General features: G+C 35.4%; 1 protein-coding gene across 1 annotated transcript in view; it reads left to right on the forward strand.

Annotated features, from left to right (window-relative positions):
• The first annotated feature begins 3,447 nt into the window (after positions 1-3,447).
• Positions 3,448-18,592, forward strand: part of LOC136856580 (paired box protein Pax-2a-like) — a 24,360-nt gene continuing 9,215 nt past the window's right edge. The window contains exon 1 of the mRNA XM_067134459.1: positions 3,448-4,471. Coding sequence (XP_066990560.1) covers positions 4,339-4,471 — 133 coding nt within the window. The 5' untranslated portion in view covers positions 3,448-4,338. The remainder of the gene's footprint in view (positions 4,472-18,592) is intronic.

The following is an 18,592-nucleotide window of genomic DNA, read 5'->3' on the forward strand; positions in this document are numbered from 1 at the left end:
AAATAGATAAAAATGTCTCAAATTGCAAGAAGAAATGTATTAGGGTAGTAATGCATTGCAACTTCCCTTGAACTTCTGAAGTCTGTACAAAGGAGTAGATTTGAGCTTAGTCAGATTCTTAGTACTTTTCATTGCATATGTTTGTAGTACATAGATCCACCTCCTGAACTATACATATACATATATATATATATATATATATATATATATATATATATATATATATATATATATATATATATATATATATATATATATATATATATATATATATTATTATTATTATTATTATTATTATTATTATTATTATTATTATTATTATTATTAACCCCATACGCAGGTCAAAAGGTTTTCCCTTCATTATATTTCAGAATACGCAAGGAAGGAACAATTCAGCAGGTTCGTTTCTTAAAAAGGTTCATTTCCTAAAAAGTGTAATTTCCTGGAAAGGGTCATTGCCTAAAAGCAGGTTCACTTCCTAAAAAGGTTCGATTCCTAAAAAAGGTCATTTCATAAATCATTTCCTAAAAAGGTTCATTTCCTAAAAAGGGTCATTTCCTAAAATTGTTCATTTCCTAAAAATGGTAATTTCCTAAAAAAGGCCATTTCTTTAAGAGGCTCATCTCATAAAATGATTATTTCCTTAAAAAGGTCATTTCCTAAAAGAGGGTCCATTTCCTAAAAAGGTTAATTTCCTAAAAAGGTTCATTTCCTAAAAAGGTTAATTTCCTAAAAAGATTAATTTCCTAAAAAAGGTTTATTTCCTAAAAAAGGGTCATTTCCTAAAAAGGTTCATTTCCTGAAAAAGGTCATTTCCTAAAAAGGTTCATTTCCTAAAAAAGTTCATTTCATAAATAATTTTCTAAAAGGTTCATTTCATAAATCATTTCCTACAAGGTTCATTTCCTAAAAAAAGGTCATCTCCTAAAAATGTACATTTCCTAAAAAAAGGTTCATTTCCTAAAAAGCCTCATTTCCTAAAAAGGGTCATTTCACTTCCTGTTTCTGACATCGAGGTTTACCTGGGAAGAGGAAAACGCATCTAAAAATAAAAAAAATAAAATAAAAAGGAAATGATATATTATTAGCTACTCGTGAGAGTGGCATCTGTGTTTACCATACGCCGGCTGTAAAACGCACAAGGCGTTATCGTTGTAGTTATCAATAGAGCGAGTGCTGGTGTAATGCAGCGCTGTTATTATTGTTAAGAGAATCGTAATGCTCACACACAATATAAATATAATATATATATATATATATATATATATATATATATATATATATATATATATATATATATATATATGTATATATATATATATATATATATATATATATATATATATATATATATAAATATATATATCAAATTGCAGCCCTGTAGCCTCAGTAGTTTTGATTTCATTTAAGGTTAAAGTTAGCCATAATCGTGTGTCTGCCAACGATATAGGCCAGGCCACCACCTGGCCGTGGATAAAGTTTCATTGGCCGCGGCTCATACAGCATTATGCCGAGACCACCGAAAGATAGATCTGTTTTCGGTGGCCTTGATTATAAACGATGTAGCGGCTGTACCAGAAAACTCGATTGCGCCGAAGAAACGTCAAATTTTTATTTGAGATGAATTTCTATTGCTAGCAATTGGGAGCTAGGAATACTTAGCTGAAAGGATTAAAAGAAATTATTGTGGTTAAAGAAAAATGTATGTGGGATTGATACATCATTATTATTATTATTATTATTATTATTATTATTATTATTATTATTATTATATAACGTGAATAAAGGCCAGGTTATTGGCATGATGAATATTGTGATAGACAGATTCCAGAAATATTGATGTGGTTGGCTGGTAATTTATATATATATACATAAATATATATATATATATATATATATATATATATATATATATATATATATATATATATATATATATATATATATATATATTATTTATATAAATATATATATATATAAAATTATGTATACAGTATATATATATATATATATATATATATATATATATATATATATATATATATATATATATATATATATATATATATATGTATGTATATATCTATCTATCTATATACACAGCGTGTGTGTGTGCGTGTTTATATTATGCAGGTGTTTTGTGGGATAGAGATTCGTGCAGATAATAAACGCTACATCGATCAACCCGGCCACCTGACACTTGAAAGTTTGTTTAGGGAGAACAGTTCATCTTCACGCCGTTATTGGAAGGTAATTATTAATAATCACGTTTACTGTAATTACTGCTCTTTTTGCTTCCTAAGAATTATTAATATGTCATTAACATATGACAGATTATGGTGGGAGTGCATTAGAATTATTAACGCTTATGGGAAAGGAAGTTTGAGTCATATTAAGCCAATACTAATTTTAAATGGAGTTCCAACAATGTTAACGTAAGTAGGCCTAATGCATTTTCCTGGTTTCTCCGCCGTAGGCCTATCTGTGATTGTGTTTAAGATCTTAAAGGAATTGTATTAAATTGTCATTGTTATGATTTATGATAATGACGCCATAGAGTGACAAAAATGGCGAAAATCGAAATTAAAAGGTTGTTAGAACAATTCGATTTGTACAATTCAACGTTTTCCAGGCACAAACTTGGTTCTTATATAGGCCTACTGTCGGTGTATCTATAAGAACGCATTCGTAAACATAATTCATACGAAACTGTTCCAGAAGTTACTCTTCTCAGATCTATACACCGATCAAAAAATAACTATCGAATACATATTTCACGGGAACTTCATAACAACTTCGGCTGAAGTATTTTTCGTTAAATAAGCCTAATTAAATAAAGAAATATAATAAAATAATGACGATATATCACTGGTGAGGTCTAGTGGACAAGTCACTCCCTTATCTGAAGCTGCTATGGAAGAGCATCCGGTCACATAAGTCCTCTGAGGGTGGCTAAGGGCGCCCCGGGACCACGGAACCTGACGCCCAAAAGGCAGCCAGCAAGCCTTCTGCCTCCCTCCATCCATATTGCGCCGTTGTGGGCGGCGGGGAATATAATTTGTGGGCTGACGGCGCGCGGAAGGGCGCGACCGGCAGGTTGCGTGCAACACGGGAGGTGAACAATGGCTGTGTGACTTACCAGTCGGATTCTAGTACCACTACATTCCATTATGGAATTCCAAAAGGCGCCTCGGGTTTAAACCTCTAACTTTGTTCATTTCCCGCCAGCTCCGAGAAGAAGAGGGCCCCGCCCCGCCCCGAAACCCCGCCCACCTCGCCCTCCCCGCCAATCGCCTCCGCCGGCTCCCGCGGCGGAAGCCCCGCCTCGCGCCCAATGGGCGCGGCGATGGAGGCCTCGCCTGTCGGCGGAGACCAATAAGATCGAGTTTCCCTTCGCCCGTGAGGACAGCAGGTGGCGGCGACGGAGGCAAGCAGGTTTAGGTAGTCAGTGTATATTTTGCGAATGAACGCAGGTGTAGTCACTAGTTAGTCGCAGGTGCGTCAGGAGTAGTGGTATAGCCGTTTCCCCCGCGAAAAGATCGGTCGGCGTGTGTGTGCGTGTGTGTGTGTGTGTGTGTGTGTATGGTGTTCCCCGCCGCCGCCGCCGCCGCCGCGACCTACCTACCTACCTCTCTCTCTCTCTCACACACACACACTCTACTCTCTCTCTCTCTCTCCCCCTCTCTCTCTCTCTCTTTCTCTCTATCTTTCCCCTCCCTCTGTGAGTTATCGGCGCGCCGCCCAAACAGCGGCCGCTGCTGCCCAGCGCTGTGAAAAAGATTAAAGATAAAGATAAATATTTTGTGAGTGATGGTGAACGAAGAGAGAAGAACTCTAAGTACCTTCGTAGTCGTCGTCTCGTCGTGCCGTTAGGAGGACATCGTCAGGCGATGGTGGTTCTTCTTCTCAGGTTGGAGGAAGAAGAAGAAGAAGACTGCAGTAGAAATAGTAAGGGTAGTAATAGTGTAGATTCCCGAAGGAGGATTGAAAAGAAAGGGTCGCGTGCTTCTGCTGCTGCGACTTCTGCGGGAGACTCTGTAGTGGTGTCCTTAATCCTATCGGTCCACTTGGGGTGTCGATAGCGCCCTCCCCGCGGATGCTTTTGGGGATAAGTGCTTGACCCTCGGCCGAAGGAACGAAACAGGCACCTGAAAGAGAGAGAGAGAGAGAGAGAGAGAGATCCCAGTCGATCCTCTTCCTCCACTCCTGCGGCGGCGGCGACTCTCCTGAAGGACATTATATAGCCGCCCCGAGGATTCTCCCCCTTTCACGTTGGCTAGGCCCCAGGACTCCCCGCCGGCAGGAGGGGCCCACTGCCCGCTGCGGCCGCGCCCACAGATGCTCAGCCCTGAGATCGTCGGCAGCCAACCCACCGCCTTCTCCGTGCCCTCTACCTCGTCCATCTCAGGGGCCTGGCCCACGCCGCCCGCGATGACCGCCCTTCCGCCCGCTCTGCCTTATTATGCGCCAGGTGAGGTGACGTCGCTCCCTTCCTTCCTTGTTCGTTCGCCTTCAGGTAGAGTGAGTGAGTCGTCTCCTGCCGGAGAGCTTTGCATGACAAGGTCTTATTTGAGTCGCCTTCAGGTACAATGGTTCATCTCCCGTTGGAGGGATTTGCATGATAAGATCTCTTTGTGGGTTTGAAGACCGGTACAGATAGCTTGAATTAGCTTCATTTCGCTTTATTATTATTATTATTATTATTATTATTATTATTATTATTATTATTATTATTATTCAGAAGATGAGGAACCCCATTCATATGGAACAAGCCCACCACAGGGGCCATTGACTTGAAGTTCAAGCTTCCAAAAATATAGTTTATTCATTATTATTATTATTATTATTATTATTATTATTATTATTATTATTATTATTATATTAATTAGCCCATATATGGAACAAGCCCACCAAAGGGGCCATTGACTTGAAGTTCAAGCTTCCAAAGAATATGGAGTGTATTCATTATTATTATTATTATTATTATTATTATTATTATTATTATTATTATTATTATTATTACAAAATCAACCCTCTCTTCATACGGACCTAGCCCACCAAAGGGGGAGCCAATGTGACTTGAAATTCCAGAGACTTGCAAAAAATATTGTGTTCATTGGGATGAAGTAACAGTGTAAAGGGGAAATACAGAAAAAGTAGATCAAATTACCCACATTTTTATCTCACGCTTTTAGTTTGCTTTCACAAATTGCAAAAAAGAAGATAACACAGTAATAATAAGTAATTCACAGTAGCGCGGAAAAACGGTGTTTCAAAATGGCAGACATAAATTTTGCAACTGCAATAATGGAGGGAGGATTTCATATTTTGCCTACTATTAAAATATTTCTTATACAGAACCCTAGGACTGGGTTTTAGGGGTGGGTGAAAATTTTGGAGAAAGGGGAAATGACAGATTTATCTCCAAGTTGCCTTGAACACTTTAGAAAAGTATATGTATAGGCTATGTATATATATAAATATATATATATATATATATATATATATATATATATATATATATATATATATATTGCTACCCAGGGAATGATATAATCTTCTAAGCATTATCCGCTGAGCTGCAATAAATTTATAGATTCGAACTGATAAGAGCTGGGTTAAATTCCCAAAGTTTTTCTCTATTCCCTTGCGACGCCATGGTCAAATTTATTTACATTTCATTTTCCGATTTTCAAAAGTATTTTTGTGCAAAGTAGTTCACCCAAAAATACCATGAACTCGAGACGCCAAGGTTTGATCTCATAATCTTTGTATTGCCATAAATGTGACCAGTACATGTCATTATATTTCCTTTCGGTCGGCCAGAGCGAATGTACATTGTAATTCGTCACGGAACACCCTTTCATTATAGCGACTTACCTTTTGAAGTCGCGTGATTATCATAATCGTAAATATGCGGATATCATAATATCATTCACTGCGAATTATTGAATAAAGAATTTATTTTTTTTCATTGTTGGATGTTCGTGATTCAATAGACTCATATATATATATATATATATATATATATATATATATATATATATATATATATATATATATATATATATATATATATATATATATAGAGAGAGAGAGAGAGAGAGAGAGAGAGAGAGAGAGAGAGAGAAAGAGAGAGAGAGAGAGAAATATTTTAATATTTTCATTAGAATATTTGAAAAAAGGAAATTATAAATTATATTTTCAGGGGGTAGGTGCGAGAAATATTAACCTTTCCTTTTAGAATGGCGTGTCCTGACCTAATCATATTTTACCTTCCTGACCTGACTTAGGGCGTCATGCCCTAACCTAGCCTAACCTAACCAGACCTTACCATCCTAACCTAACTTAGGGCTCTGTGCCCTAACCTAACCTAACAAAACTTAGGGCGCTGTGCCCTAACCTAACCTAATATAACTTATAGGGCTTAGGGCACCGTGCCCTAACCTAACCTAACCTAACTTACGGGTGCCGTGCCCCAACCTAAACTAACCTAACTTGGGGCACCGTGCCATAATCTAACCTAATGTAGGGCACTGTGCCCTAACCTAATATAGCTTGGGTGCTGTGCCCTAACCTAACCTAGCTTAGGGCACCATGCCCTGACCTAACCTAACCTAACTAATAGTGCCATGCCCTAACCTAACCTAACCTAACTAAGAGCGCCATGCCCTAAACTAACTTGACCTAACCTAGGACGCCGTGTTCTGACCTAGCCAGGTGGGGATGGAGTGCTTCGCTCCCCCCAGCCCCCCAACTCTGGAGTCCCTCTGCCAAATCACAATAATTATGATTATTACTTTGATACTAATATTCACAAGAAACACGATAGCAGCGTGAATAGTTTTGCTAACTGTCGATTGCTTTAATGTACTCATCTTTCCTCTTCTTCTCGATGTTTTCGGGAAATTTTGATGCACTGAATTTCATAGTGAATATATCTGATTCATTTTAGTGAATTTGGTCATATTTTTTTTTAGCATTTTGGTATATTGCTATGTGAAGTGTGATGTGTTCTTTCTCTTTCTCTCTTTACTGCTCATCCATCTCTCTCTCTCTCTCTCTCTCTCTCTCTCTCTCTCTCTCTCTCTCTCTCTCTCTCTATATATATATATATATATATATATATATATATATATATATATATATATATATATATATATATATATATATATATATATATATATATATATATATATATATATATATATATATGAATTTTTTATCACATCGCCGTGATTTGTATATGATCATTAAGCTACAATTGTTTCCCCATCGGTGATAATTCCCCATCGGGGATATTCCCGAAGTAGCGTGAATTGGATATTAAACGACATTTGTAGCTTAATGATTATATATATATATATATATATATATATATATATATATATATATATATATATATATATATATATATATATTAATGAAGCGTCATTTTAAAAGTTTCAACTGCATTTCTCGAATGAAGCATTCAACTATAATATTTTAGTGGCGATTAAAATTGTAGTTAATAGTTCACCATCGACTTCTGTCGGTGAAAAAGTAAATTGAAAGTAAATTACTATGGTAATTTATATTACTATAGTCATTATTAAAAAGAAACTCATGGTAACGTGAGTCTTTGAAATGGAGACAAAAATCCATATACTAATTTATGGGTACAGATATATATAAATATAAATCTGTAGAGAGAGAGCTTTCGGGAATCTGTTCGATTCCCGTTTTCAATCATTGGATTTGTTTCTCCAGTAATAATAATAATAATAATAATAATAATAATAATAATAATAATAATAATAATAATAATAATAACTGCTATTGTGTATTTAGGCATCCTCCATCCTTGAGAAATCCTCTAGAATTTATTGTCTATAAGCATCCTCCATCCTTGTAAAATCCTCTAGAATTTATTGCTACTGGGTCTATAGACATCCCCATCCTTGAGAAATCCTTCTAAGATTTATTGCTACTGTGTCTATAGGTATCCTGCATCCTTGAGAAATCCTCTAATTTCTACTGTGTCTATAGGCATCCTCCATCCTTGAGAAATCCTCTAATTGCAACTGTGTCTTTAGGCATTCTCCATCCTTCAGAAATCCTCTAGAATATATTGCTATATGTCTATAGGCGTCCTCCATCCTTGAGAAATCCTCTAGAATGCTACTGAGTCTATAGGCATCCTCCATCCTTGAGAAATCCTCTAATTGCTACTGTGTCTTTAAAGCATCCCCCATCCTTGAAAAATCCTCTAGAATCTATTGCATCCTCCATCCTTGAGAAATCCTCTAATTGCTACTGTGTCTTTAAAGCATCCCCCATCCTTGAAAAATCCTCTAGAACCTATTGCATCCTCCATCCTTGAGAAATCCTAAACGGAGCGGGGGATTGCAGGATGCAACCATCTAATCACACGTTCACGGCTGTAGAAATATTTCCTTTATTTCCGATATTTGTTCATTGGCTTCTCTCTCGCCTAATACACCTCACCCGCCCCCTCCCCCGCCCCCGCCCACCACCTCTCTTTCTGCCTGTGAGGGACGATCTAATCTCCGGGTTTCGACGCCCCAGAAAACCTCCCCCGGATCGGGGCCTTCGACGGAACTCGGATTGCGTGAAGGATTCCACATTCATTTGGTCTCGTGCTGGCAAAGGTTATCATCATCATCAGTCGGAGGTTCCTCCTGTCTCTTAGCTGATGATGGAATGTCTGGGACCTCTTTTTCCTTTTTCCGGCTCCGGAGGTCTCGTGGGACTGAGTCAAGGTCGTTTAGGCCTCAGGATTTTTTTTGTCAGGAATTGGGATGGTATTACTTTGTATGTGGGGAATTGGATCCACGATGTGGTCAAGGAATTGAACCAGTTTGATTTTGTATGGGGAGAAATTCCTCTTTGATTTTGTCAAAGAACTGAACCAGTTTGACTTCGCACGGAGAGAAATTCCTCCCTGATTTTGTCAAAAAATTGAACCAGTTTGATTTTGTATGGAGAGAAATTCTTCCCTGATGTGGTCAATGAATTGAACCAGTTCGACTTTGAACTGGAAGGAAATCCCTCCTTATTTCTTCAAAATTTTTAACCAGTTTGACCTTGTATATAGAAAGAAATTCCTTTTTGATTTTGTCAAAGAACTGAACCAGTTTGACTTTGCATGGAGAGAAATTATTCCATGATTTTGTCAAAGAACTAAACCAGTTTGACTTTGCATGGAGAGAAATTATTCTATGATTTTGTCAGTGAACTGAACCAGTTTGACTTTGTATAGAGGGAAATCCCTTCTCGATTTTGTCAAAGAATTGGACTAGCTTGATTTTGTATGGATGGAAATCACTCCTTGATTTTATCAAAGAACTGAACCAGTCTGACTTTGTATGGAGAGCAATCTCTCCCTCACTTTGCCAAAGAACTGATCCAGTTTGACTTTGCATTGACAGAAATCCGTCCCCGGTTTTGTCAGAGAATTGAACCTTTCTAACTTTTTAAAGAAGGAAATCCCTTTTGACTTAGTACAGAAGGAAACACTCCCTTATTTTGTCAAAGAATGAGCCAGTTTTACCACGCATAGAGGGAAACCCCCTCCTTGATTGCGTTATGAATTTGTATAGAAGGAAATCTCTTCTTGATTTTGAACTGAAATGTGTATCTCACATAAGAATTACAAACTGAAGATTGGCATTATATTCTTTTAATATGAATAACAAAATAAAACGAATGGCTAGTTATTTATATGGATATATTTTGTTCTCGAGCTTTCAGTAAATATAAAAATATATGTACCAATCTCCAGTTTATTACCAAATATATTGAACGTCCCGAGGACCGCTCAGAATATCACCATGGACGCTAGTGGTCCATTGACCACCAGTTGAGAACCATGGGGAACTCCCGCTTTGGATATTTTCTGTTTCTCAGTAAATTAAGTTTTGGATGTCTTCTATTTCCCAGTAAATTATGTTTTGGATGTCTTCTATTTCCCAGTAAATTAAATTTTGCATGCCTTCTATTTCTCAGTAAATTAAGTTTTGGATGTCTTCTATTTCCCAGTAAATTAAATTTTGGATGTCTTCTATTTCCCAGTAAATTATGTTTTGGATGCCTTTTCTATTTCCCAGTAAATTAAATTTTGGATGTCTTCTGTTTCCCAGTAAATTATGTTTTGGATGTCTTCTATTTCCCAGTAAATTAAGTTTTGGATGTTTTCTATTTCTCAGTAAATTAAATTTTGGATGTCTTCTGTTTCCCAGTAAATTAAGTTTTGGGGTCTTCTGTTTCCCAGTAAATTAAGTTTTGGATGTCTTCTATTTCCCAGTAAATTAAATTTTGGATGTCTTCTGTTTCCCAGTAAATTAAGTTTTGGATGTCTTCTATTTCCCAGTAAATTAAATTTTGGATGTCTTCTATTTCCCAGTAAATTAAATTTTGGATGTCTTCTGTTTCCCAGTAAATTAAGTTTTGGATGTTTTCTATTTTGTAGTAAATTAAGTTTTGGATGTCTACTATTTTGCAATTTACAGTAAATTAAGTTTTGGATGTCTTCTATTTCGCAGCAAATTAAATTTTGGATCGTCTATTTTGCAGTAAATTAAGTTTTGGATGTCTTCTATTTCGCAGTAAATTAAGTTTTGGATATCTTCTATTTTGCAGTTTACAATAAATTAAATTTTGGAGGTCTTCTATTTGGCAGCAAATTAAATTTGGAGGTGTCTATTCCGCAGTAAATTAAGCTTTGGATGTCTTCTATTTTGCAGCAAATTAAGTTTGGAGGCATCTCTTTGCCGTAAATAAAGTTTAGAGGTCTTAATTAAGTTTTGTATGTCATCTATTTTGCAGTAAATTAAGTTTTGCATGTGTTCTCTTTCGGATTTCACAGAAAAATTAACTTCCGGACGTCTTCTTTTAACATCAATTCCCCTGGAACCAAATCACGAACACATATCTCTTTCGCTTTCGTGTCGGGCAAAGCACTCGCGGATTCTTCGTGTCCACGTAATGAGATTGTCAGTCACTGAAATGAACGCTGGAAAAATCAAAAGAAAAACGAAACTTCTGCACAAAATCACCAACGTCAATTTGTAATTCCCATTGACGTCACACGATAAATGCCCGTTATTGTTTATCCTTCCACGTATTACCGGTATGTTAATCTCTGACGCGTATCTCGGATGATCGGCGGCGCTAGGCACACGTGTCCACTCATTTTAGCTGCGTTTATCGCAAGAGGGAAATCGTTTCCTCATTACTGGTGACAGGCTGAAGGGCGAGAGATGTGCGACGCTTAATCATACGGTAAGCGTAATTGTCCTACATATACACACACACATAATATATACGAGTATATATATATATATATATATATATATATATATATATATATATATATATATATATATATATATATATATATATATACACACGTGTTGGTTAAAAGCCATTCTTGCTATCTTGTAAATCATTTCAGTCGAAACTTCACACACAAACAGAACTGGAAATTAAGTAAATAATAATAATAATAATAATAATAATAATAATAATAATAATAATAATAATAATAATAACAGAATAGAGTCACATCTTTCAGTGGAAGACACGAACTCATCCAACGCAGTAAAAAATAAAAATACTAAATCACCTTTGGAAGCGAACAGGTGTAAGTCGCAATCGAAAAGGTGGAATGAAACAGTTCGCCTTTTATCTAAGCACACACGAACCACTCACTGGCAATTACCAGGAACCTAAAACCGGGGAAGACTCTCTAGATAACAAGAAAAATGATATATATTATTTTTCTAGGCAATTCGTCTCTCGGAGCTGCGCTCATGTCCAAACACAGTCAGATTAGAGATCGCGCTGATCGCTTGAATTTCGAAATGGGAAATGAATTATCAGCAGGTGTTGATGGCTTGCCAGGTATGGGAAGAGTGGTTGTTTGTGATAACTGATTATTATTATTATTATTATTATTATTATTATTATTATTATTATTATTATTCAGAAGATGAAGAACCCTGTTCATGTGGAACAAGCCCACCAAAGGGGCCATTGGGTTGAAATTCAAGAAGCTTTCAAAGAACGTTATGGTGTTCATTTGAAAGAAGTAACAAAATATTATTATTATTATTATTATTATTATTATTATTATTATTATTATTATTATTATTCAAATTCAAGGTGAATAACATCAGAGTAGTAACGCATTGTAATAAAGAGTGAATTAAGTGGTTCAATTGGCTCTTTTTTGGCATTCCTGCTGATCTTCGTCAGGCTAATAATCCGTAAACGTTACAAAATAATCCATAAGCTTTAAGGAATAATCCATAAACATTACAGAATATTCCATAAACATTACAGAATAATCCATAAAGTTAAAGAATGATCCATAAACGTTACAGGATAATCCATAAACGTTAAGGAATAATCCATGAACGTTACAGAATAATCCAATAAACGTTAAAAATAATCCGTAAACTTTAAAGAATAATCCATAAACGTTAAAGAATAATCCATAAACGTAAAAAATAATCCATAAACGTTAAAGAATACCCTATAAACGTTACACAACAATCTATGAACGTTAAAGAATAACCCATAAACGTTAGCCCATAAACGTTAAATAATAATCCATAAATGTTAGAGAATAACCCATAAACGTTACTGGATAATCCATAAAAATTACCTCGATGATAATTGCATTCTAATAATTCATGAACGTTACAGAATAACCCATAAACGTTAAAAAACAATCCATAAACGTTAAAGAATAATCCATAAAGGTTACCACGATGATAAGTGCATCTTAATAATCCATAAACGTAAAAAAATAATCCACAAACGTTACAGTATAATCCATAAAAGTTACAGGATAATCCATAAAAGTTACAGGATAACCCATAAAGGTTACAGAATAATCCATAAACGTTACAGAATAATCCATGAACGTTACTGGATAATCCTTAAAAGCTCTACCTAGATGATAAGTACATCTTAATAATCCATAAACGATAAAGAATAGTCCATAAACATTAAAGAATAATCCATAAACTTTACAGGATAATCCATAAAAATTACCTCGATGATAAGTGCAACATAATAATCCATAAACGTTAAAAATAATCCATAAATATTAAAGAATAATCCATAAAAGTTACAGGATAATCAGTAAAAGTTACCGAATAATCCATAAAAGTTATCTCAATGACAAGTGCATCCCAATGGCTGTCGCTTGATATTGATTATTATTATTATTATTATTATTATTATTATTATTATTTTGACATTCGCAAATGTACAGTCAGTGGAACACAAAAATAGACTGTCAAAAGATTCAATTAATTAAATCGTCCGTTTGAAATTGTTATAAATAGCGAGGGCCGTGAGTAAATTGAGTCAATTTAATAATAATAATAATAATAATAATAATAATAATAATACTGAATTCGATAAATGGCGAAGATAAAAGTGACTGTGAGTTCTTTCCAAAGTCTCTTGAAATAATATATATATATATATATATATATATATATATATATATATATATATATATATATATATATATATATATATATATATATATATATATATATTTAAACGATTACTGACGACGCGTTTGTGTTACAAAATTTTGTGTTGCAGTATTTTGTATTACAGTAATAGCGTTGCCCGGCAGGGAAATACCGCCGTCAGTGCACCTCACGTGGTGCACTGTAGTCATTGCTCCATTAAGATCTTAGCAGCGTTCCTTCCTTAGGCCCCAAGCTGCTACAACCCCTTTCATCCTTTCTTTACTGTACGTCCGTTCATATTCTCTTTCTTCCATCTGACTTTCATCAACCCTCTCCTAAGAATGGGTTTAGAGTGCAGTTGAAAAAGGTTTTCCTTCTGTCACGCCTTTCAGACCTTTTTATTCTCAATTTCCGTTCCAGCGCTGAATGACCCCATAGGACCCAGCGCTTGGTCTTTGGCCTAAATTCTATATCCCATTCTATATTAATAATAATAATAATATTAATTTTTCTGATTTTTTTTTGTTTGTATTCCACTTGTTGTACGCTTGTGAATGTCGAAGTATTAATTTTTCTTAATTGTTTTTTTGGATTCCTTTTATTGTACGCTTGCCAGTGTCAAAGTATTAGTTTTTCTGAATTTTTTTTTTTTTTGTATTCCACCTATTGTAAATTTATGAAAGTCGAAGTATTCATTTTCTGATTCTTTGTTTGTATTCCACTTATTGTACGCTTGTGAATGTCAAGTATTAATTTTTCTGATTTTTTTTTTGTATTCCACTCTCATTGTACGCTTGTAAATGTCGAAGTATTAATTTCTCTGAAGTTTTTTTTGTATTCCATTTATTGTACATGTATTGAATGTCGAAGTATTAATTTTTCTGAAGGTTATTTTTGTATTCCACTTATTGTACGCTTGTGAACGCCAAAGTATTAATTTTTGGAAGATTTTTTTTTCTGTATTCCATTTATTGTAAATTTATGAATGTCAAATTATCAATTTTGGGATTTTTTTTATTCCTCTTATTGTACGCTTGTGAATGTCAAGTATTAATTTTTCTGAATCTTTTTTTTTTTGTATTCAACTCATTGTAAATTTGTAAACGTCAAACTATTAATTTTCCGGACGACTGTGACAATGGGTTCGTTCATCTGGTCCGACCGAGTAACAGAAAACCGTCCTGATTAAAAGTGCCATTTGGAATGCACTCGTCATTCCTAGTCTAGACCGGAACCCGAAGCGTGATTCCCATTGCTCAAACTAAATCGAAAATTGATAAAAGAGGCTATAATTATTTTCTCACCGTTGCGTGATCCCATTAAATGAGAGACGCCTCTTTGGAGCAAATGACCTCGGGATGTAAACGACGAGCCACCATCCGGATGCGAATGCATGTGTTGGTTAGTTAGCAGATGAACGAACACACCTGTTCGTTCTGTGCTGTCACACTCGAATACGAACGGCTGATAATAAAAGCCGATTTCGTTAACTGACGCAGTTTGCGTGTGTGTGTGTGTGTGTGTGTGTGTGTGTGTGTGTTCCAACACAGCCATCATCATGTTACTGAGTTCCACACAACCGCTGGACTTTAGAACAGCCTCCGAGTTTGGTACTTTTTCAGTTCAAGCGAAAATTCAATGCATTACAACCCTAATCCTATTCTTCTTGTATTTTGATACGTTTTTATCCATTCACCTATTTATTAATCCATTTTTTCATTTTTTCATTTTTTCATTTACCTCCTCTTACTTCTTCCTAATGAAGCTTGAATTTCAATTCAACGCTCGCCCCGGAGGGCTTGTTCCATATGAATAGGGTTCATCTTCTCAATAATAATAATAATAATAATAATAATAATAATAATAATCTCTTCGAGCTTATTTTCGCTGCCTCCCGCGGATGAAATATCTAAATAACTGTTCTTACTTAGGTATGAAATGAACTAAATTATATAAATTTGTACGCCTGCCCAACAATTATATTTTAACTTACTGGACAATCGAGTCGCCTTTTCGTTTACACTTATTATTATTATTATTATTATTATTATTATTATTATTATTATTATTATTATTATTATTATTATTATTATTCAGGCTTCCAAAGAATATTATGGTGTTCATTAGGAAGTAAGAGAAGGTAAAGGGTAATACAGAAAGAAGAGATCTCACTTATTAAAAAGAAAAAAATAAAATTGATAAATTAATAAATAGATAAAAGTGTGTTAAAATGCAAGGAGAATATAGCTGAAACTCTTCACAAGAAACCTGCCCCTCTCTCTCTCTCTCTCTCTCTCTCTCTCTCTCTCTCTCTCTCTCTCGCTTTGTATTTCAACATCATCACTGATGAGGAAAACCGTTCAGGTGTTCGAAAACCTTTTTTAGTTTTCTGTAAAAGAAAACTATTGAGATGGTTGTTTGTCCGTCCGTCCCCACTTTATTCTGTCCTCATTTTTCCTGTCCGCCCTCAGATCTTACAAACTACAGAGGCTAGGGGGCTGCAAATTGGTACGTTGATCATCCACCCTCCAATCATCAAACATACCAAATTGCAGCCCTCTAGCCTGAGTAGTTTTGATTTTGTTTAAGGTTAAAGTTAGCCCTAGTCGTACTTCTGGCACGGCTATAGGTACCAACACCGGACCCTGGCTGAGTTCCATGAGCCGCGGCTGAGAGTTCCATGGGCCGTGGCTGAAAGTTTCATGCCGCATTATACGCTGCACAGAAAAATCGATTGCGCCGAAGAAACTTCGGCGCATTTTTTACTTGTTATCTTTTACATAGTAATACAATGTACAATTGTGGATTTGTATAAAAACAGCTGTTTTTTACGAGCTTATTAATTTTAAAGCGCTGCTTTGTTTATTCGTTCCTGTGCCAACAGCTGTTTCGACCAACTATGGTCTTCTTCAGGGCTACTCTAGATTCACAGTGGAATTATATTCTGACGTGCAGCAAAGCTCCTTTATTCCTCACACCGCTGGACTCTGGAACATCCTCCCTACTGCGGATGTCGTGCAATTGAAACTTCTTCAGAAGTTCAAGCGAAGATGCGATGCATTGCTACCCCAATACAGTTCAACTTCTATCTTAATATTTTACCGAACATTTCTATTTATTTAGTTGCTAATTTATCTGTTTTTCTAATAACTAATCTCTTCTTTCTGTAATTCCTTCTGTTACTGCTTTCGAATGGACACCACACTGTCCCAAAATGGAAAACTGCAGTATCTACAGAATCTTCGAAACTGAGATATGCCATCTACTGGGCTCGTGAAACACTAATACAAAAGTTACTGCAGTTTCAGAATGATTCTTCGATGCTTTATTTAGGGGGGTCCCATTTGCAGTGTCTGCCAAATCAGTCGTAAGGCAAGGGAGTATCTGCCATTTTTCTCAGTCTTGTAGTTTTGCAGATACTGCAGTCTGCCATTTTAGGGCTTCTTTGGAAGTTTGAAGAATTTCAAGTCCATGGCTCCTTTGGTGGGTTTGTTCCATATGAATAGGGTTCATCTTCTGAAAAATAATGATAATATCTAATAACGACAATTATTACTGGTAACAGAACCTTTGCCGTGTATTATCTTTGAGATATTACAGTCATTTTCCTCAGGGTCGAACAGGAAATCAAGTGAAGCCCAATTCTGACGCATCCTCGAACAGGCCATACTCGCTTGGCAAGTGGTTACTTTTGATGAACAGCCCACACATCACCTTGCTCCCGAATGCTCGGAGAGCAAAGTGATACAAGCAATTAAACATGTGTTGTGTGAATGTCCAAAATATAGCCAACAGCTGTATATATCAACTTTCGAAAAGAAATTCTTCATGGAAATTTTATCAGAATCATCAGAATTTTCAGTCATTCCAATTTTAATATTCGCGAACAAATGTGATTTGATCGGTAAAATGTAAAAAATAAATAAATGAATAATGAAAATGCAAATAACCGCTTAGGGCGTTTAATGAAAGAAAATGGCGAATTTTTAAAATTCTTCCTTAACTAGTTCTGATTTTTAAAATTGCCTTTTTTAAAAATTTCGTTTAATGGATAAAATATAAAATTAATTAAATAAATAATGAACATACAAAGACTCTTAAGGGGTTTTAATTAAAAAAATAAATACACATTTTTAAGATCGTACTTATTCTGATTTTTAAAATTATAAAAAAAAATATCCTCATTTTCATTCATCGCCACACCGAATGACCTATTTGGTCCCAGCGCTTGGCTTGTGGCCTAGATCTGGTGTTCCATTTCATCCTAATCCTCCGGGCCATCCCTAAACGAGCCCAAAATCAGCCCAGTGGTCTGGTTAAACTATCTGGATCTTTCCTAGATGGTGTCCCGCCAAAGGGTTTTCGGGGGTCATTATCTTAATGATATTTACAGTCATTTGTTTATGTTTTACGGAAATATATATATATATATATATATATATATATATATATATATATATATATATATATATATATATATATATATATATATATATATATATATACTATATATACACACCCACACATAACCAAGTACATAAATAAAACCAATTACACCCGGCATTCGTAAACATTTCCCCACTTAATCAAACCTACGTGCGAAGCAATTCTCCTAGATTCAGTCAGGTGATGTAATCACCGTATTTCCCACCTTTCCCCCGTTACCAGAATTAGCGGAAAGTGTTCGTGGCCAGGGTAAATATTATAAGGATTAATCTTCCGACGCGCAATCAGTTTAATTATTGGGTCTGTCACCTGTGGGCGATTTACACAGCGTTCCAGTTGTGTGCCGTGTTGTGTTCTGAGATATTCGATATGTTATGGCTCATCTAATATATGTGTTATATATATATATATATATATATATATATATATATATATATATATATATATATATATATATATACATATATAAAAACCACACTTGATGGCCGTGTGGTTTAATGCGCGTCACTGTAGTCCCGAGTTCTTGTCTTCCGCGGTTCGAGCCCACGAGGCGACGAACTTATTATCAACTAAAAGATTCCCTTCGGGTAACATATATGAAAATATATTATCTCCGAGGGAGAGCGAATTGATATTAAAGGACGCTTGTG

This window comes from Macrobrachium rosenbergii, chromosome 36 (assembly GCF_040412425.1).
Source record: "Macrobrachium rosenbergii isolate ZJJX-2024 chromosome 36, ASM4041242v1, whole genome shotgun sequence".
Taxonomy (NCBI): Eukaryota; Metazoa; Arthropoda; class Malacostraca; order Decapoda; family Palaemonidae; genus Macrobrachium; species Macrobrachium rosenbergii.